General features: G+C 44.3%; 1 protein-coding gene and 3 non-coding genes across 4 annotated transcripts; all 4 read left to right on the top strand.

Annotated features, from left to right (window-relative positions):
* Positions 1-16,639: 16,639 nt before the first annotated feature.
* RPL17 (ribosomal protein L17) lies at positions 16,640-20,807 on the top strand. Its single transcript, XM_059409628.1, has 7 exons — positions 16,640-16,908; positions 17,377-17,429; positions 17,515-17,555; positions 18,481-18,615; positions 18,862-18,960; positions 19,764-19,955; positions 20,722-20,807. The coding sequence occupies exons 2-7, from the start codon at positions 17,390-17,392 to the stop codon at positions 20,767-20,769; spliced, it is 555 nt and encodes a 184-aa protein (XP_059265611.1). The 5' UTR covers positions 16,640-16,908; positions 17,377-17,389; the 3' UTR covers positions 20,770-20,807.
* LOC132024052 (small nucleolar RNA SNORD58) lies at positions 17,229-17,294 on the top strand. The gene has a single exon (XR_009406163.1). It is a non-coding gene; the product is annotated as a small nucleolar RNA SNORD58 (small nucleolar RNA).
* LOC132024051 (small nucleolar RNA SNORD58) lies at positions 17,637-17,701 on the top strand. The gene has a single exon (XR_009406162.1). It is a non-coding gene; the product is annotated as a small nucleolar RNA SNORD58 (small nucleolar RNA).
* On the top strand, positions 18,716-18,781 carry LOC132024050 (small nucleolar RNA SNORD58). The gene has a single exon (XR_009406161.1). It is a non-coding gene; the product is annotated as a small nucleolar RNA SNORD58 (small nucleolar RNA).
* Positions 20,808-20,996: the final 189 nt, after the last annotated feature.

Genomic DNA, 20,996 nt, shown 5'->3' with positions numbered 1-20,996 from the left:
TTATTTATGCAAAGTTACGCACATTGTTCCAGAACTGATAACATTTGGCATAATTGCAGCTACACACAAAGAATTATCAGCGAGACAAGGAATTTGTTCTAGGAGCAGTAAATAGTGGGGTGAGGTGTTCACTTCAGCTCATTGGCCTTGGGCTTCCAACTGGACAAGACTCTGCCGTGGGGTGACCAGCTCTATTTAGATACAGTGTAACTTGCAACCCCGGCTGATGCAAGAAGGAAAGGCTGAGGGTGACCTGCCAAGAGATACTGGACAGTGGCCTCCACTTTCTCCTCCTTGGTTGGTCAACCTCCTTATCTGCACAGTCAGAATAATAAAGTCTAAAAAAAGTGTCTTTGAAGGCCTCCGAGGGCACAGCCACATGGGAACGACTTCTGTCATCATCTTGACCTTTCTGTCACCATCTTGACATCGGTGGGGACAAGGAGAAGCATCCTGGGGGCCTCTTCAAGGGGTCTACGGACCTGGACAGAGCCACACGCAGAGTGAAGTTCAACCTCTTCTGGAATCGCTCCTCCCCCTGGCTGCTGGGGTCTGCAATGTCCACCTTTAACATCCTTCAGGAGATACAGTTTCCTCTGTTGAGATCTCAACTCCCAGCTGGCAGATTCCCATCCAGTGATAGAACTCCCCCCAGTGTCCAGGACACACTCCATGCTGCCAGGGACGCCAGCTGAACTCAAATAATGAAGGGAACAGGCCACTTCCGGAGGCCGCCAGCTGAGTCTACTGAGGTCCCCGGAAGTGGTAGAAATTCTTTATTTGCGGTGAAATCTATTCCTGACAATTTCCAGTACTGATTTCAGTTCTGTCTATACCCTCATCTAAGTGACAACCCACGTTTCAGAAGACTGTTGGTATGAGAACCCCCTCTGATCTGATTCTTCTCAGATCCAAGTCAAACACCAGCAGTTTACCTGTGTAACACAGCAGCTATGAGCTTCCAATGGGACAGGCCATGTTTGGAATCCCTTGTCTGCTACTTTCTGTCCAAGTGCACACTGGCAATGTACTTAATATGCTAATCCTCCTTTTCTGCCTCCTGCATAATGAGACTAGAAATGCCCACTTCTAAGAGGCTGGGGTAGACAGACTGAGATGTCCCCTGTGACACCGACCCCTGGTCTCACGCCTTTGTGCAATCTCTTGTGCAATCGCCCTCCCTTGAGTATGGGGCAGGACGCATGACCCAAAGTGTGCAATACCGCAAAGGGGATAGGATATTACTTCCATAATTATGTTACATAAGAGTCTAACATCCGTCTTACTAATGGACGCTACCCTTGTCGGCTTTGATGAAGCAAGCCACCATGTGGGTGAGGCCCACATGGCAAGGGACTGAGGGCAGCCTCTGCCCAAGAACAAACTGGGAACTAATGATGGCCTCCAGGGCTCACCAGTGAGAAACGGAGGCCCTCCGCGACAGTCAGCCAAGACCCAAATCTTGCCAACAACCGGGTGAACTTGGCAGATCCTCTCCCAGTCAAACCTTCAGATGAGAACCCAGACCTTGATTGCAGTCTTAAAGAGAATCCAACTTTGCCTGGATTCCTGACACAAAGAAACTCTAAGATAATACATGTGTTGCTCTAAACCATTGAATTTGTGATATTGTTACGCAGCACTAGAAAACGGACACTCTTGAGATGCCCTGGGATGACAGAAGCAAAATTCTCAGCCAGTGCTTAGCGTATGATAAGTAACTGTTCAGTTATCGGTAGGGCTGGTTGTTTTTCTTCCCCTATTTACTGCTCTGCATCTAACATCTTGCAGAACCAACACCTCCATCCATTTCCCTGGAATGGAACCACCGTCCTCAGAGTCGTTCTAGTTTATCACTAATCTTCAAAACATACTTGTGACCTAGAATCCTTCATGTTAAGGAAGTGCCTTTCCAGGGGTGGCTGGGTGGCTCAGTGGGTTGGGCCTCTGCCTTCCGCTCGGGGTGTGGTCTCAGGATCCTGGGATAGAGCCCCACGTCGGGCTCTCTGCTAGGCAAGGGGCCTGCTTCCCCCTCTCTCTCTGCTTGCCCCTCTGCCTACTTATGATCTCTGTCTGTCAAATAAATAAATAAAATCTTTTAAAAAGAAGAAGAAGAAAAGAAGTGCCTTTCCAGAGCTCTATTGAAAGGTACCTGCATTCCTTAGCTGGGAAGGGCCCTTGGGTAGCGGGGGGGGGGGGGGGGTAGTATTGTCTTCACATGAGCCTGCTGCCACCCTGGAAAGGTGCTCTGAGGGAAAGAGCACAGTTTTTTGTTTGTTTGGTTGGTTGGTTGGTTGGTTTTGTTTGTTATGTTTGGAGCATGGAGCGTGGAGCAGCCCCTGAGAAGGTCAGATCCGGAACAGGCCCTGTCTGGGAGGGCTTCCTAGAGGAACAGCATCCAAACATGTGACCAAGGCAGAGAACTCAAGAAAGGGGAGCACACTGACCTCAGGGGCCCTGTCTGAGGAGGCAGCATCCAGACTTTAATATCTCATCATCATCAGACCCAGATCTTTTGGCTCCCGGCTCTGCCCTCAGCCTGGCTGGACCACCCGTGTTAGTGCACAGAACCCCGGTACGTCACTAACTTGGGTCTAGGCTTAAGAGTCTTAGAGGCAGGGAGCACCTCTTCTGTATCTCTGAATGTTCTTCATCTAGCACGATACTCTCACATCCTAGGGGCTAACTAAATTGTAGCAAACTGAACTAAGGGATGAAGAAGTCTCAGTGGCTAGTCTTTGGAGAACGCTAATGGCAGAGAGGGGAAGACAGGGCAGTAAAGAGTTGAGGGAAGAGGAAGAGAAGTTGGGTATGTCTAAAGACAGAGCGGGATGCTGTGGATGCTGAAGCGGGGAGTGGGGGCGGGCTAGGTAGAAGCAAGCCTTGGGAAGGTCAAAAGGCTCTGAAGTGAGGAGGCTAGACAGGCACAGGGTCTCTTGCAGGTCATGAAGTAGGGGACAAGCCTTCCTCCAGGAGTGAAAGGGCCCCCCACCCCCAACCCTGGGAACTGGGGAAAGATAAAGAGCTCCGGACTAGCAGCAGAGACAATGGCTTTCACATGTCCCAGGACAGGAGCCCCATGCAGGCACAGTTTTCTGGTATGTATCAGACCTTATGGCTCAACATTTAATTTTGAAATAATGTGGCCACTACAGAAATCACCCTGGGAAGAGATGGGTTTGGGACCTTCTATTTGACTTTTTAAATACTGTTTTGATTTGTTGAAACAGATGAATGTATATTCCCTGTTTTTAGCATTGAATTCATAAATTTAAAAAAGAAAAAAACTGAAAAATTTGTCTAGAGAATGTCACATGGGCAAAACGAAAAGAAGTCCCCTTCAAAAACAGAGGGGAGGGGCGCCTGGGTGGCTCAGTAGGTTAAAGCCTCTGCCTTTGGCTCAGGTCATGATCCCAGGGTCCTGGGATCAAGCCCCACATCAGGTTCTCTGATCTGCAGGGAGCCTGCTTCCTCCTCTCTCTACCTGCCTCTCTGCCTACTTGTGATCTCTCTCTCTGTCAAATAAATAAATAAAATCTTTAAAAAAAAAAAAAAAAAAAACAGAGGGGAGCAAAAGCCACACACTTTATCCAGGTGCCTTACAAAAGGCCCCCACCACCAGGAAGACCACAAAGCAAGAAATGTCAGGACAATATTTTTTATTTGTGCAGTTGGGCAAGTTAGGGATCACTTTCTGTTACACAGACAGCAACAGAAGAATGTTTCCTCCTCTGGGTAATGAGAGGGTTAGGCTCAAAGACTTCATCAGACCCTTCCAGCTCTAATGGTCTCACTGCCTTTGAGTGAGTTTTGCGTGGTTAGGTATTACAAGTCAGTACTGTTTCCCTCTAAGCTGCAGGGTTTCCCAGAGTGAGTCTTTATCATTCTTTCTCCTTGCTTTCCCACTGCCCCCCACCCTACCCCGAACCCCACTCTCTGCCCACGCAGAGCCTCATCTTTGAAAAACTTTAAAATCAGCGCAGTTTTGAGGAAATGCAGAGTTCATTAGATCAAAGTCATATTTACATGGCAAGGTAAACAGAACTTGCTACCCCACAGTCTGCCCACGAAATGATGGAGAAAAGCTTTACCCAATGCTGAACTGGTGCCATCTAGTGGCCATGATGTCACTCAGCCAGCCCACAACAGAAGGCACCCTTCAAAAAGTTTTTGTGAACAGTATTACGGTTTTTATCCAGGCTAGCCCTTGGCAAAATTGTGAAATCGAAGACACATTTTTCCCATTGTCCCCTTTCTGGAATTCTCCCCCAGGACAGGCAGGCATAATGGAGAGAACAAACACTGGAGTCAGGCCAACCCAAGTCATGTGCATCCCGTGCCACCTATTAGCTATAGGATCCACGGCAACTTGCGAAACTTCCCTGGGTCTCAAGTCTATCTTCTGCAAAATGTGGGCATTACAGTCTTCCTTACAAAGTCATTGTGGGGAAAAAGTGTGATGAAATGTGCCCAGCATTCAGTGTGCTGTAAATGCACCCTAAGTATTAGCTCCATTCCCAAGTCCATCATTATTTTTGAAATGGGAGTGAGAAACATAAATACTGAGCTCCAGTCCAGAGCAGTAGCAGGAAACAACCATGTGCAGAGAGCTCACCAGACGAGGCTTTGAGAAACTCGATAGATGCGGGCAAATTAACAAAGGATGTGGAAACCTCCAGAACCCTCACAACAACAGAGAGAAGTTTCCACACCCAGGACTGAGGGGACAAGGAAAGGAGAAACTATAAGGGACCCCAGGGGCGTGTGAGCCTGGGAGGAAGGGCAGTCTGGCAGAGGCTGTAGTCTGAGAGGGAGAGAACCTCCCCAGAACCTGGTGCCAAGAGAGCAAAGGAGCTGGGAAGAAATAGCCTGACCCCTTTCCCCCTGACCTCCCAACTTCTGCCCATGCTCATCTCTGGCCACAGCCGATGAGAAGTCAGCTGACTCAGAGGCCTGGGTCCCCAGGCTGACTGACGGTAGGCTCCGCCTTATGGGACTCAGAGCAGGGCACAGACACCAAAGAATAGATCTGAGGGAGACACCCAGAGGATAAGCACTACAAAATGTCATAGAGGAAATCCTTGCTTTGGGAAAAGTATCAGATCAGGTGATGTCCAAGGATACACTGTAAGGAGAAAGGAAAAAAGAAGGAGTGAACCAACGTTAACCAAATATCTATTTTATGCTATTCACACTGTCTTCTAACTTTCTCTTATAACTTTCTCAGCAACCCAGGACAATTGGCTTTGTGATCTTTCTTTTTATGGATGAAGGAGCAAAGCTCAGCAAAACTAAACAACTGGCACTGAGACAGCCAGCAGGGAAGTAGTGGAATTCCATCCCCAGTTACTGGATGCCAGGATCCCTGTGGGTGATCTCCTCCGCCCCCCTGGTAGCTCTGGGAGGTACGGAAAAGATGGACCAGACAGCAAAGAGGAGGGGGCAGCAGTCCACCATCCTGAGAAGCAAAGAAAAGGTCTCTGACCCCCTGAATAAGAGATTAATTTTCCTTATTGTCATGGAAAGAATTCCCCTTTCCTGGCAAAGAAAGCCCATTTCTAAGTGAAGTTCAAACAGCACTAGAAGGAGGTTTAGTCTGAGGACAGCAAAGTAAATGTCTGCCAAGGGATTAAGACTCTCCTCCCTTGGCTGTCCAGGGGCCCAGGAGCCAACCCACCGAAAAGTATTATACAAAAGGCCAGGGAGATGGATGACAATGCTAAAAGACAGAACATTGAATATTCACGAGTAAAAAAAAAAATCCCCAAAGACATTGTTTTCTGAGAAAATGGTCAGACTAATCCATATTGGCCAACTGAACAACCAAGGCCCACAGATTTTTTTTTCCCCAAGAGATTTATAGTGTCAACTAAAAACAGTTGTCTGGACAAACTGTCAGACTCCCACAGGCCCCATTTGACGTCTTGATTTGTCAGGTCAGAGAGGAGAATGGCCACTACTTTAAAACGCTGAGGGTTTGTGGTTTCCTGTTGCTCCCTGGAGATCTACATCTAAGTGAAATCCTAGAGGTCACCATTACAGAGAAGCCAGTAGAAGGTCTTGGGGGAGTGGTTTTTCAGTCATGTTTGAGGAGCCCAAATGCCTTTGCTCAGACGCGCCCACCTTCTTCACCTTTGCCAAACTCAAGACCTCGTGCCTAAATATCTGCTAGTTTTTCTGGGGCTCTGCTACAGTTCAGTCTGGGGTTCCTGGCCTCCCCAAATCATCCAGCACCTCAGAGCCAGAATAATTCTCCTCAACCTGCTTTTGTTAGGTCCCTCCTGAAGAAAACAGGCAACAGTAGATGGAGAAGGTGGGAGTGTGGGCCAGGCCCTGAGAGCCTTGCAAAAGCTGGAGTGAAGTTTCAGACCCAGTCATTAAATGGAGTGCCCCGAGGCAGGATGGGGAAGGGAGCCAAGGGGCGCCAGGAAATTTGGAGGTCACTGGTAAGCAGTCAGGAAGGCAGGAACCTGCGGAACTGGCAGCTGGGATGGAATAAAAGAACATAGACATTGAGGGTAGATATGGGTTCAAATCCCCACCCAGCCCCTTTGAACCTTGCTTTTCTTATCTGTAAAATAAAACAATAATGCCTTCTGTGGTGGACACTTGAGATGTTTCTCTTCAGGAACGAAGGACCTTCTCCATCCTGAGGATGAGCTGAAGAAAATGCCTCACCCAAGGTCACATCTCCTTTCTGGGGAAGCCCACATCCAGTGACTAATCCATGGGTGGTACAGAACTCCAGCCCCCACTCAACTTGGGGCAACTATGAAGGAACATCTAGCTCCAGAGTTCCCCTAGGTGGGGTTGGGGTGCTGGCGAAAGCCTTCCCTGGGACGCATCACAACCTACTTGGTCCTCTGATCAGTCCTACCTCCTTTCCATAACATTGAATCCATGAGCACCACTTAATCTCTGCCTCAGACTCTGCTTCCTGGGAAGAACCATCTGGGTACCCCCCCCCCCTCATCCATTCAGGAGGTTCCAGAAAGCAGCAAGTGTAAAGCATCTAGTCACAACACCCAGCATAATGAATGTCAACCTCTTTCCCTTCTCCAAATTTTTTTTTCAAATTTTTATTTAAATTCTAGTTCATTTACCTACAGTGCAATATTGGTCTCAGTAAAACCCTTCTCCCGATTTAACCCAGCTGGACCCAGTACGTGGTCAGCCAAACCCTTAAAGGCTACTGTAACATTTATTCAACCAGTATTGACATGGTATCCCTCTGCGACAAAACTTTCATGGTGTCACGGAACACGGTCTGCAACTCAACATAAGATCTGAACACCTCGGGCGCCTGGATGGCTCAGTTGGTTGAGAGACTGTCTTCAGCTCAGGTCATGATCCTGGAGTCTCAAGACTGAGCAGGGGGCCTGCTTCTCCCCCTGACCTTCCCCCTCTCATGCTCTCTCTCTCTCATTCTTTCTCTTTCTCAAATAAATAAAGTCTTAAAAAAAAAAAAAAAGATCTGCACACCTCTTCAGGGCGTGATTCCTGGTTCATTTTACGACATCACCTACACTGTGTTCACTCCTTTATAGACTGCGTCTGTGTCTTGCTGTCTTCCTCATTAGACAGTGGACTGTCCCTTGGCATTATTATACACAGATGACCCCCCTGTATAGGCAGCACCTTCTTGGCCAAATGGATTCATGATGACAGAAAGAAAGAAATTGTTAAAAAGCCATGGTTTGGCCGCTCAGTCTGTGGCACCTCCTTAAGGCAGCTCTGTGAGACTAATGCCCTCCCTGTTGGGATGCCTGAGTGCCTCACTTGATTAAGCATCTGCCTTCTGGCTCAGGTCATGATCCCAGGGCCCCCTGTTCAGGGGGGAGCCTGCTGTCCCTCCCACCACTCATGCTCACTCTCTCGCTTTCAAATAAATAGGTAAAATCTTAAAAAAAAAAAAAAAAAGACAACTAATGCCCACAGTCATTTAGAAGTACTGCAACTTCTAAAAAGAAGACTAATACTAAAAAATAATAAAGAAAGAAAAGAACACCTATTACACATGTATAACTACAAATTTTCATAAACTGGGTTAGTACACAGGTGAAGAAACTGTGTAACCAGCACCCAGATCAAGAAACAGAACCTCACCAGCACCTGCCATCAGAAGCCACCTTGTACCTTCTTCCAGGCATCTTGCCCCCTCCAGAGGCCACCACGAGGCTGATTGCTTACAGAAAAGATTAATTATCTCTTTTATGTAAACGAAGTCTTATAATATAAATACAATCATACTCTCTTTGTTAAAGATTTTTATTTACTTGTGATTACTTGTTATTATTTACTTGTGTGAGTTAGAGGGAGAAGTAGAGAGAATCGAAAGCAGATCCATGCAAAGTGCCCAGCCTGACATGGGGCTCGATCTCAAGAGCTGAAACCAAGAGTTGCCGCTTAACTGACTGAGCTCCCCAGGCGCCCTGCAATCATACTCTTCTGTGACTGCTTTCACTCAACACTATGTTTGTTAAGCACATCCCTGATTTTACATCCCATTGGGATATTCCCTGCTGTAATTTAGAAAGTATTTCCCATATCCTAAAACAATGCCCTCCGTGAAGACGGGGTACTAAACTACTGCTGGAAAAGTACCCCAAAATGTCCACAACTTTGCAACAGAATTTAGATAGGATGAAATGCTATGAAAAAGCTTCTTTTAAAAAAAAAGAAATCCATAACATGTCATGCTGTTAACCTAGGACATCCTTCTCTGAAATATAGTAATTTTCTGTTTGACAGGTACTAATGTAGCACTTCCCACGTCCCAGGCACTGTTCTAAGTGCTCTACCAATAGGAACCCGTTTAATCCTCCTGACAGCCCTGCAAGGGAGGCTCTATTATCATCATTCCTATTTTACAGATAAGGAAAGATAAAGATAGGGAAACTGAGATGCAGGAAACTTATGTAACTTTCTCCAGGTCAGACGGCTAGTGAATGGCAGCCCTTGCCAAGGCGGCAGGAGACATTTGAAACTAGAAGTCCAGCTCCAGTGTCTATGCCCTTAAACACCACACTATGAAACATTCGAGATAATGCTGACAAAACTGAACTGAATGCTATGACCCTTGCATATTTAGGTGTATTAGGAGTACATTCCTTCTTATGTTCCTTGCTGTGGGAAATCAGTCTTGCATTTTGCAATGCCTTCAGAATCATCTGCTGCAAAAACTTCTACTACCTTTTACTGCCAGATACTCTTCCTTCTGACCACAAGTCCCAAATTGCTCCGGATCTTATTATTATCCACTTGCAAGGTTGATCCTAGAACCCTCCAAGTCTCTGACTCTGAAAATCACATTAATCGGGGCCCACGCTCCCGGAAGTACTCAGTAAGTGGCCTCTCTCCAAAATCCCTCGGGTGGTTTAAGAGAATGGGATTGCAAGGACATCTGCCTCACAGGTACTTTGAGAAGACCGTCAAAGTTTGCTCAGTGAGAAAACCCATGTAAAATGCTTGAAACTACGCCTGCTCTTGCCAAGTGCTGTCGAACGTCAACAATGTTTCTTCCCATCACCATTTCTGTAAAACTGCAGGCACCCATGCCATCTCCAAGTCCTCTCCTGCTACCAGTGATGATGTGCTCCTGCCTTGCTCTGGGAACACTTACGCTCCAGATCCAACTCCACTCTGCTTTGCAAGATCTCAGCTCTTAAAATTATGCCTTCTTTTTCGCAGAGTCAGTTTCTCCTCTCAGCTGGAGGACTCACAGCTGTGTACCTCTTTCCAGTGTCTCCCATCTTCTCCACTCTTCCCTCAATTAACATATGATCAAGGGAGCATTGCAAATCGATAGGGAAAACAAAGATGATTGGACAAAGAGAAAAAGGCATTTCAAGCTTTACAGCAGTTGGAGACAAGATTCGAACATGAAAAATACAACCGTGTAGTCTCTCCCAAATGAAAGAATTTCTTAAAATGGTCAGAGTAGAGAAGGTTTTTCTAACACAAAACCATAAAAGAAAAAAGAATGAGAAATTTGAAAACATAGAATAAAGCATTTTGGGCAAAGTGAAAAGCACCATAAACAAAGTCAAAGTACAAATTACAAAGGGTGGGGGGGGGTGTTGAGGGTGAATGGATATTTGAAACTCTTTTTGTCTGGGATTGTATTTCTTCTTTGGGGTTAGGGTTGAAGGGAAACAGGTTTTAGCTGAGAAAGTTTTTTGCTAAAATTGTGTCTTGAAAGTTGTAAATAAGTAGCAGAAGGAGGGGAAGATAAGTAATCATGTCAACTGGGCGTAAAGTTGCTACCTCACTTCCATGTCCGCCCCAACGATTTCCTGTCCCAACCAGATTACAATAAGAACGGGAACTAGTCTCTGTATTTTGCAGGTTAATGAGCTACACTGGAGTGGGTGCTAACCCAGGTTCCCAAGAAGGAGGGACACATACAGGTTCGTTCTACTTAGGCAACCGCTCTCTGGAAGCTTCCGGATCTGGACAGAGGCTGTAACTGGACGTCCCCATGGCCACGGGGAGAAGAGCCAACACACCCTGTTGCTTTGGGCAGTGAGTTCACGTCTACCAACTAGCGGGGGCAGGGGGACAGCGGAGGGGGGACCTTCAGAAAAGGCAGGGGTGGGGGGTTGTGTGTGTATGTCTAGCACCCTTTCACACACTCTCACCTCCCCCATGCACCCCCACCCTCCCTCACCTTCCCTTACCTCCCTACCTTTCCACACCCCCATCCACCCACCCCCACCCCCACCCCCACCAAGGGACAAATGGATAACCCCTTAGTGTATAAAGAGATTCTACAGATTAAAAAGAAAAAGATCATCAACACAGTAAAAAACAAAGAATATGAACAATTTGCAGAAAAGGAATACAAATGACCTTTAAATACTTTTTATTTATTTTACACCTTTTAATGGCTTTTTGTACACTTTTGAAAAGGTAAAGAGGTAAAAACAAAAGAAAAGAAAAAAGGTAAAGAGGGTTGATAATCCACTGTGTTGTGAAGGCATGGAAAACATTGAGGTACTCTCAAACATTGCTAATGAGAATATAAATTTTTCTAAACCTGACAGAGTGCAATTTGACTGTGTATATCAAAGTTACAAATGTGTTTGCACTTTGATCTAACAGTTCCACTTTGGGAAATTTATTCTACAAGTAATCTCACATGTGCAAAATGACCTGTATACAGAGCAATTATTCCAGACTTGTTTTTAAAAGCAAAAGTTTGAAAACAAACTACATGTCCATTGGTAGAGACATAAATTATGCTATGTCCATCCAACAGAATACAACTCCATTTTTTTAAATATTTTATTTATTTATTTGACACAGAGAGATCACAAGTAGACAGAGAGGCAGGCAGAGAGAGAGAGAGAGAGAGAAGCAGGCTCCCCGCTGAGCAGAGAGCCTGATGCGGAACTCGATCCCAGGACCCTGAGATCATGACCCGAGCAGTGGCTTTAGGCAGTGGCTTTAACCCACTGAGCCACCCAGGCGCCCCCAACTCCATTTTTTTTAATGAAATAACTTTACATACACTGATGTGGAAACTTTTTCCAAGGTTCCAATATTCCACAAGGTGTGGAATATTGTATACAGTATGCTATTCTGGGAGCCTGTGTAATTCAAAGAAATTTTTGGAAAGGATATAATGCTGGTATTGGTGGAAGCCTTGAAAGTAGGGAACTGGGAGTTTTGGCGAGCAAAGGTATATCCATGTGTTGGGGCTTTCATAACAAAGTACCACAGATTGGCAGGCTTAAATAGAAATTTATTTTCTTACAGTCCTGGAAACTAGAAATCCAAGGTCAAGTTGGGATTGACCTTGACCAACCCTGGGATTGACGAAGGGTTGGTTTCTTCTAAGGCCTTTCTCCCGGACTTTGTAGATGTTTCCTCCTCAGTCTGTGTGTGTGTATCCTATTTTCTTCTTATAATAACACTACTCATATTGGATTACTAATCGTATTGGTCATCCATATAAACTCATTTTACTTTAATTACCGGTTTAAAGGTCCTTCCTCCAAATACAGTCATATTCTAAGGCTCCAGAGTTAGGACTTCAACATATAAATTCTAGGGGTCACAGTTTAGTCCATAACAGAGGAGAACTTCATTTCCTTATATATCCTTTTGATTCTTTTGAATTAATTACTATGTGCATGTCTTACAAAATATTTTTTCCTCTTTTTTTTTATTAACATATAATGTATTATTTGTTTCAGGAGTAGAGGTCTGGGATTCATCAGTCCTACATAATTCACAGCGCTCACCATAGCACATACCCTCTCCAATGTCCAATGTCGCAGCCACCCCATCCCTCCATTACCCTCCCCTCCAGGAACCCTCAGCTTGTTTCCCAAGATGAAGAGTCTCTTATGGTTTGTCTCCCTCTCTGGTTTTGTCTTGTTTCATTTTTCCCTCCCTTCTCTATAGTCCTCTGGCTTGTTTTTCAAATTCCTCATATCAGTGAGATTATATGATGATTGTTTTTCTCTGATTAATTGATTTTGCTTAGCATAATACCTTCTAGTTCCATCCATGTCATTGCAAATGGCAAGATTTGGGGTTTTTTGAAGGCTGCATAACACACACACACACACACACACACACACACACACACACCTTCTTTATCCATTCGTCTGTTGACGGACATCTAGGCTCTTCCCATAGTTTGGCTATTGTGGACATTGCTGCTATAAACATTCGGGTGCACGTACCCCTTTGGATTACTACCTTTGTATCTTTGGGGTAAATACCCAGTAATGCAATTGATGGGTCGTAGGGTAGCTCTATTTTCAACTTTTTGAGGAACCTCCATGCTGTTTTCCAGAGTGGCTGCACCAGCTTGCATTCCCACCAACAGTGTAGGAGGGTTCCCCTTTCTCCACATCCTCGCCAACACCTATTGTTTCCTGACTTGTTAATTTTAGCCATTCTGACTGGTATAAGGTGGTTTTGATTTATATTTCCCTGGTGCCCAGTAATGTTGAGCACTTTCTCATGTGTCTGTTGGCCATTTGTATATCTTCTTTAGAGAAATGTCTGTTCATGTCTTCTGCCCATTTTTTGATTGGATTATTTAGTTCTTGGGTGTTGAGTTTGATAAGTTCTTTATGGATTTTGGATACCTAGATAGATATCAGATACCTTTCTCTGATATGTCATTTGCAAATATACTTCTCCCATTCTGATGGTTGTCTTTTCGTTTTGTTTACTGTTTCCTTTGCTGAGCAAAAGTTTTTTATCTTGATGAAGTCCCAATAGTTCGTATTTGTCTTTGTTTCCCTTGCCTTTGATGATGTTTCTAGGAAGAAGTTGCTGCGGCTGAGGTCGAAGAGGTTGCTGCCTCTTACAAAATATTTTTAAAAGATTCTCTCATTCTTACATTTCCCTCCAGCTGCTGCCACTTTTCTCTTTTCCCTTTCACAGTAAAATTTCCCTTCTCTTTATTGTCTCCTCTGGCTCCAGTCTGGCTCTCAATCCTACAGCTCTACAAACAGTTGCGCAGAACACCACTGACCTCCTTTCTATAGAATCTAATGGTCACTTTTTTGTCTTTATCCTACTTAACATCACAGCATTGAAAGGAGCTTCTCATGGACTCCATGATAACCAAATTTTCCTGGTATTCCTCTTTCCTCATTGCTCTTTCTGAGTCCTTTCTTGCTGGTCTATGCCCCTTCCTCAACATCTACATGGTAGAGTGTGTGTTTTCAACTGTAGACCCTGTATTCTTCTCCATCCACACTCTTGGCCTAGGGCAGAGGCTCCCAAACTTTCTGGGTTCAGAACTTTTCAGTATTCATAGGACAAAAGTAATACCTAACATTTCCATTTCCTAGTTAGCTCCCAAAAGTTAATAAATATATCCTACTATAAACATTATATTTATATTTATAGTATATATTTTATATTACATATTATCATATAATATTTTATTTATATCCTTGGTAGCCAACTGAAAAAAATAACATGCATAAAACGAAGAAAAAGATTGTATTTATTTCTTAAACTTACTTTATTCTTAAATAACAATTCATTTTGGGGCGCCTGGGTGGCTCAGTGGGTTAAAGCCTCTGCCTTTGGCTCAGGTCATGATCTCTGGGTCCTGGAATCAAGCCTTACATCGGGCTCTCTGATCAGCGGGGAGCCTGCTTCCCCCTCTCCCTCTCTGCCTGCCTCTCTGCCTACTTATGATCTCTGTCTGTCAAATAAATTTTAAAAATCTTAAAAAAACTTTATTTACTTCTTAAATAATAATTTCTTACTAATGAGATATGTGCATCTTCTGGGCATTGTACAAATCTGCAGACCTTGGGATCCTATTGGACTCCACCATCTTCATTTCCTCTTCATGATGATTTTTACAGAGTACTTTCTTTTCATCACAGCAACCACAGAAACTCCACCTTTTCAAAGATATAATGGATCAAAAGGAATGTAGTAAATATCTAATGTTGAAATTATGAACTAACTCTAGCAAGTCATTTGCATGATGACTGACCCACATCAAGTATTGTTGTTTCCCTCAAAAATTGAAAATATCCCACAGATATTAGATTTTATAGAATATGAAAAGAAGAAATAATACCAATCCTTCACATGCTCTTTCTTCTTCTTTTTTTTTTTTTTTTTGAATTTTACTTACTTATTTGACAGACACGGAGAGAGCACAAGCAGGCAAAGTAGCAGGGAGAGGGAGAAGGAGAAGCAGGCTCCCCACTGAACAAGGAGCCCGATGTAGTCTCCTTGATCCCAGGACCCTGGGACCATGACCTGAGCGGAAGGCAGTCGCTTAACCAACTGGACCATCCAGGCATCCCCACACGCTCTTTCATAAAACAGAGGAGGAAAGATTTCCTGACTCATTCTGTAAAACTAACGTTACCCTAATACCAATGCTGAAGACATCACAAAAAGCTATAGTATTGCTGTGAACAGAATAATGAGAAAGGAAGGAGTCCTCAGGAATACAGCAAGGTGAAGGATACAAGTTAAAAATGTAGAAATTAGTTCTATTTCTACATACTAATGATGAACAACCCAAGAATGAAATTAGAAAATAATCTCACTCAGGGCTCCTGGGTGGCTCAGTCACTAAAGTATCTAACTCTTGGTTTCAGCTTAGGTATATCATGATCTCAGGGTCATGAGATTGAGCCCCCCCACCAACTCAGGACAGTGGGCTCCGTGCTCAGGAGGGAGTCTCCTTCTCCCCCTCTCCCTCTGCCCCCACCCATTCATGCTAGTTCTGGTGCCCCCACAGGCACTCTCTCTCTCTCTTTCTCTCTCAAATAAATAAATAAATCTTAAAAAAAAAATAATGTCACAATAGTATAAAAAGACTAGTGTTGCCTGGGTGGCTCAGTGGGTTAAGCCTCTGCCTTCTGGCTCAGGTCATGATCCCAGGTTCCTGGAATCAAGCCCAGCATCAGGCTCCCGGCTCAGGGGAAAGCTTGCTTCTCCCTCTCTCACTTCCTCTGCTTGTGTTCCCTCTCTCGCTGTGTCTCTTTGTGACAAATAAATAAATTCTTAAAACAAAACAAAACAAAACAAAAGAAAGAAAGAAATCAATCCTCCCCTTTCCGGTCAACTGATTGTCAATAAAAGTGCCACAGCAATTCAATAAAGACAGTGTTTTCAACAAATGGTGCCAGAAAAATTAAATATCCATTTGCAAAAAGATTAATTTAGACCCTTATGTCAAACAAAACTGAGTCACAAAAACTAATTCAACCCAAATGTAAGAACTTCACCCGGCGAGTAATTTGATGTCTGGGGCTAGCTCAAGCAAGAGACGTGGAGTGGAAATTTAGTTTGGGCGTTCTTAGCCTGCGGATGAAGCATGTGAGGGACGCTCCATCCTCTATCCGGCAATGGGATGGAGTCCAGGAGAGCGATCTGGGACTGGGGTCTCTGGAACCCAGGTCAAGGAACAAAGAGTGCTTAGGGCATTGTCCAGAGTTCTTTCACCTAGAGTTTTAATTTGCTTGGAGTGCCTTCTATTTCAAGGGCGCCATTGGTGGTGTTAGGCTAAGTGCTAACACCACCAATGGCGCCCTTGAAAGGGCTAAGTGCTAACACCACCAATAGCTGTGAGGGAATAACCAGATACATGACTTGGGTGAGAAGAAAGGTAAGATTGCGCCCAAGGGTTTTTCTGCATCATTAGAAGATCGAGAAGTGTCACTCTTCGACCACTGCAGTACAACTGACTGGGTGATATTCCCGCCCCCCTGAGAATTTTCTGATTATTATAATTACATCCCATCCTTTGCATCTTCTTAATTGTCCATTAACTAACCAGTTTTAGGAGTACAAGATCACATAATCAAATCTAAAAAATGTTGGAAAATAAATGTCTCGTCTCTATCTAATAATACGTAATCATGTCCTAGAACTACAACCCTGTTTTTAATTGACTGATATTTAAAATCCATAACTTTATTTCGGGATACCAGAAAAAGGAGAATTTTGAGACATTCCCTAAAAGGGCAATTCATTTCCAAACCTTCTAAAACATATTCCACACTCCCTTTCTCCTAGCGCTCCGCCTCCTTTCGAATCACGTTTCTCGGCTGGAAATCTCGCGAGAGATTGAGTTCTCATGAATTCTCCCAGGAGCCACCGGGCTTCCTCTTCCTCTCAGCGGCCTGGGGTGAGTGAGTGTTTGCCATGTCTCCGGACTGCCGAATCCCCCGGTCATCGCCGCCATCCTGGCTTCGGTGGCGCTAATGTCCGTGCCCCCGGGAGGAAGGCGTCTGCGGCTACTGATTCTTCGCTGAGGGCGATGTCCTTTGGTGCAGGGGGACGTGTCGGAGCAGAAGGCCGCGATGGGCGGGAATGGGGGTGACGAGGGGTACGGGCGGCCTGTCGTCAGTGCGGTTTCTGACTCCGGGAAGCCTGTGTCTTGCGATGAGTGCTGGCCGGGTACGCGGCGCGTGTGTGGCTGCAGCGTGAGAACGTTTTGGGGGGAATTAAAGTCGGGTTGAGCCTTTACCCGTTTGAACGGCTGTTTCAAGTTCGCTGGCGCTTATTGTAATGGCCCAGAAGGACCTGGGGAGACGGCGGCACCCCTAGAGCGGGAGCGCCCTGCCATGCCGAGGCGTCCAGTCCTTTTACTCCTGAGGATCCAGAGCGGGGGTTGAAACGATTTTCCTGCGAAGGGTCAGAGGGCTGCTGGGTCCGTGTCCTTAGTCTGTGTCAGCATTGCCGCAGCCCGTGGTAGATGCCGTGGGAGAAAAGGATGGCCGCGATGATGGCGTTTCTTAGGACACCTTTGGATTAACCGTGAAAACAAGCACTTTCTGAGCGGCCGTTGGTAGGAGTTCATACGTACTTCCCCTGCCTCGGTTACAGTAAATACGTGTTGACAGAATTCCTCCCCCTCCCTTCCAGGTGACCTCTGAAAATGGTTCGCTATTCGCTTGACCCGGAAAACCCTACGAAATGTAAGTGAACAATATATTCTTCGTGGGGGCGGGGTAAGAGGAACAACGAGATGCCCAAAATTAACCAAAACTTTCCGTTTTTTAGCATGCAAGTCAAGAGGTTCAAATCTCCGTGTTCACTTTAAGGTATGGGAATCCACTTTTACGGTCTAAGAGTTGTGTCACATGTTCCAGGGCATCCCCCCAGCCCCCATTCTGAAAAGGTGACTGCAGTGATGCGTTTCTTAGGACACCTTTGGAATTACCGTGAAAATGAATCCGTTCTGAGCGGCCACCTTTGAGACATTGGCTCTGTAATTGTCAAATAATGAGCACTTCAAGGTTCCTGGAATTTGGTAAAACTACAAGAGAACCACTTAAGCTAGTGTAGAGATCAAAATAATGGAGCACAAATAGTTAGAACATGATGGGATTGAAAACATACACTTCATAGGAGTTTGGGATTTATTTTCCTGTAACTTCAAGCTAATTCTCCGTGGCTGGCTGGCTTTCTTTCTTTCTTTCTTTAAAGGATTTTATTTATTTATTTGAGAAGGAGAGAATGAGGGCCAGAGACTGAGAGGGGGAAGGCCCAGGGAGAAACAGACTCTCTACAGAGCAGGGAGCCAGATGCAAGACTCATCCAGGGACTCCAGAATCATGACCTGAGCAGAAGGCAGTCTCTTAACCCAGCTAAGCCACCCTCCCTGGCTTTTAATCACAGATTTTTTTTTTTCTTCCCTCACTACATTACCTCAGCCCTGAAGAATGGGAAGTCTTTGGGGCACCTGGATGGCTCAGTTATTAAGCATCTGCCTTTGGCTCAGGTCATGATCCCAGGGTCCTGGTATCAAGCCTCCAGAAGCCTGCTTTTCCCTCTCCTACTCCCACTGCTGTGTTCCTCTCTCACTGTGTCTCTGTCAAATAAATAAAATCTTTAAAAAAAAAAAAAGGTGGGAAGCCTTTAATTCTGATTCAGTGTAGACATTTTGAAAAACCTAGAATTGAATGTTTACTTGAAGAATTGTTATCCTTTAACATGGGTAACTCAGTTTTTCCTGTTTATACTTAGAACACACGTGAAACTGCCCAGGCCATCAAGGGTATGCATATCCGAAAAGCCACCAAGTATCTGAAAGACGTCACTTTGCAGAAGCAGTGTGTGCCATTCCGTCGCTACAATGGTGGAGTTGGTAGGTGTGCCCAGGTGAGACTTCTTAGTTGCTATCTGAAATGACCATTGTAACAGAACGTGATTGGGTGGGGCAGGAATATTTAGACTCTGCCTTTAATCAGGTTCTTCCTGGTTGCTGTGATGACCAACTTAGGACACCTTTGGATTAACCATGAAAAAAAACTGTGTTCTGAGCAACCTTGGTAAAATAAATTCATCTTGGTTGTAACACTGAATTAAATTGGGGGAATGAGTGATCACCTCTTGGATTTCTTTCAGGCCAAACAGTGGGGCTGGACACAGGGTCGGTGGCCCAAGAAGAGTGCTGAATTTTTACTGCACATGCTTAAAAACGCAGAGAGTAATGCTGAACTTAAGGTACCCAAACCATTAACATCTTTATATGTATACAACCTGGATGGTTGTTCAGTTACTGGTGCTGTTGTCCCAGATTTGTTTCTTTGTCTTGATTTTCTCAGTAACTAAATTTCCCATTAATTTTTTAATTTAATCTCTACCTCCTATTTCCAGAAGACCAAAATTTTGTCAGTGAAGATCTTCAAAAGCATGGTGTTAAATCTTAACTTTTCCCCTATAAGCTCTCCTATATTTTACTCAAGGGTTTATAACGTCTCTAGTACCATAGACAGACATTTTTGGTGATACGAGTTAAGAATTCACAAAATTTTGTAAATACAAACAGTAGAAATCACTTGGAACAAATAGAGATTGCTTTAGTAGTGGTTAATATCGTTTGCTGCCTATGTTCATAATGGAGAAACATTAAATTTAGTTAATAAAGGGGTCTGTCTCCTCTGTGCATTAGCCATTATTACCCTTTGCATTTGGAAATCTAGGCCAAATGTAGGTCTGGCTATATATAACCCTTCTAGCTGCTAAACCGCTCGACTGAAATCCTGTTTTTCATCAAGGCTTAGAAATTGACACTGTTAGATCTCCCCTTAATGACTTTCAGGGAGGCCACTTACAAACTGCATATAGCATTGGGTTTTGATAAGTTACTTACATTTAAGGAAAGGTGCTTAGAATAAAGGTAAAAACAAGTGTTTGAACAGTTTCGCTATGTAATTAAGAATTGCCTTGTAAAGGTAAGGACTTGAGCCAGTGATAGGGTTAGTGGTGCTGAGATAAAGGTGTTGATTTTGTTCTCGCTCTTCCAGGGTTTAGATGTCGATTCTCTGGTCATTGAGCACATTCAGGTGAACAAAGCCCCCAAGATGCGGCGTAGGACTTACAGGGCTCATGGTCGCATTAACCCATACATGAGCTCTCCCTGCCACATTGAGATGATCCTTACTGAAAAAGAGCAGATTGTTCCTAAACCAGAAGAGGAGGTTGCACAGAAGAAAAAGGTAAACTGCTCAGTCTTGGTCAGTTTTGTTTATGATACTGGCTTTTTTGTATTACATTATATCAGAACTATGTAATTATCTGCTGATGGCCCCACCTACATGTCCATAGCCACTTTAAATGCAATATGGGCAAAAAATGGGCCCTTCCCCTCTTCCTCACCTCTCCAAACTAATCTTGTTTTCAGTAAATGATCAGTTTACTGTTCTTTTCTACTGTTAAGAGTTCTTTAAGCTGGGAACCTGGGAGTGATTCTAGACCCCCTCCCTTCATGCCTAATGAATTTAAATTGTGTTGATTTTACTGCTTAAATATATTGTTTTCCATTCTTTTTTTTTTTTCCTTCTTCTTTAAAATTTCATTTATTTTCTTTTAGAAAGAGTTGGGGGCGGGTGGGGCAGAGGGAGAGACTCTTCAAGCACAGAGCTCCTCTCCGGGTTCGGTCATGACCCTGAGATACAGAGCCAAAACTAAAAGTTGGACACTTGACACTTAAAGGACAGAGCCACCCAAATGCCCCTATTGTCTTCCATTCTTGTTGCCACTTAGACGTGGTCTCGATGCCTCCAGTCTGCAGCAGACTTCCTGCTTACTCTCATTTCCTTACATCTCTCCCTCCCCCTGTGCCATTTCTCTATGCCAAAAGACTGGACTCCCTTTACATTAACATCGCCTATTTTTCCTGAGTTACAACCTACTTCTTTAAGATGTAGTGCAAGTTGCTCCAGGAAACTTGTAACAGACCTTTTATTTTTATTTCTTTCCCAGATATCCCAGAAGAAACTGAAGAAACAAAAACTTATGGCCCGGGAGTAAATTTGCACAGAATAAATGCAAATAAAAATAAAAGAGAATGTTGGTTGTCTTTTATTATTAAATGTATTTCAAGTATCCTCACAAAATGGATCAAATGAGTTTTCTTCTGATTAGAATTAGAAACATTCTTCTGTTTGTCCTGTGCCATTAATTGTTGTTAACAAACATGCTGTTTTGAATTTCTTGGTGCTTTGCATAATGGAATTTGAGCCTGGGCCTATTTCTGA

Source organism: Mustela nigripes, chromosome 8 (genome assembly GCF_022355385.1).
Source record: "Mustela nigripes isolate SB6536 chromosome 8, MUSNIG.SB6536, whole genome shotgun sequence".
NCBI lineage: Eukaryota > Metazoa > Chordata > Mammalia > Carnivora > Mustelidae > Mustela > Mustela nigripes.
The sequence above is the reverse complement of the archived record's forward strand: the minus strand, read 5'-3'. Positions and strand labels throughout refer to the sequence as shown.

What these genes read in the sequence shown, in the direction of transcription:
- RPL17 (XM_059409628.1), top strand. Translation starts at nt 17,390, where the DNA reads ATGGTTCGCTATTCGCTTGACCCGGAAAACCCTACGAAAT. An exon ending in GAGTTGGTAGGTGTGCCCAG is followed by an intron (nt 18,616 to 18,861) that starts GTGAGACTTCTT and finishes GATTTCTTTCAG; the next exon opens with GCCAAACAGTGGGGCTGGAC. An exon ending in AGAGTAATGCTGAACTTAAG is followed by an intron (nt 18,961 to 19,763) that starts GTACCCAAACCA and finishes TCGCTCTTCCAG; the next exon opens with GGTTTAGATGTCGATTCTCT.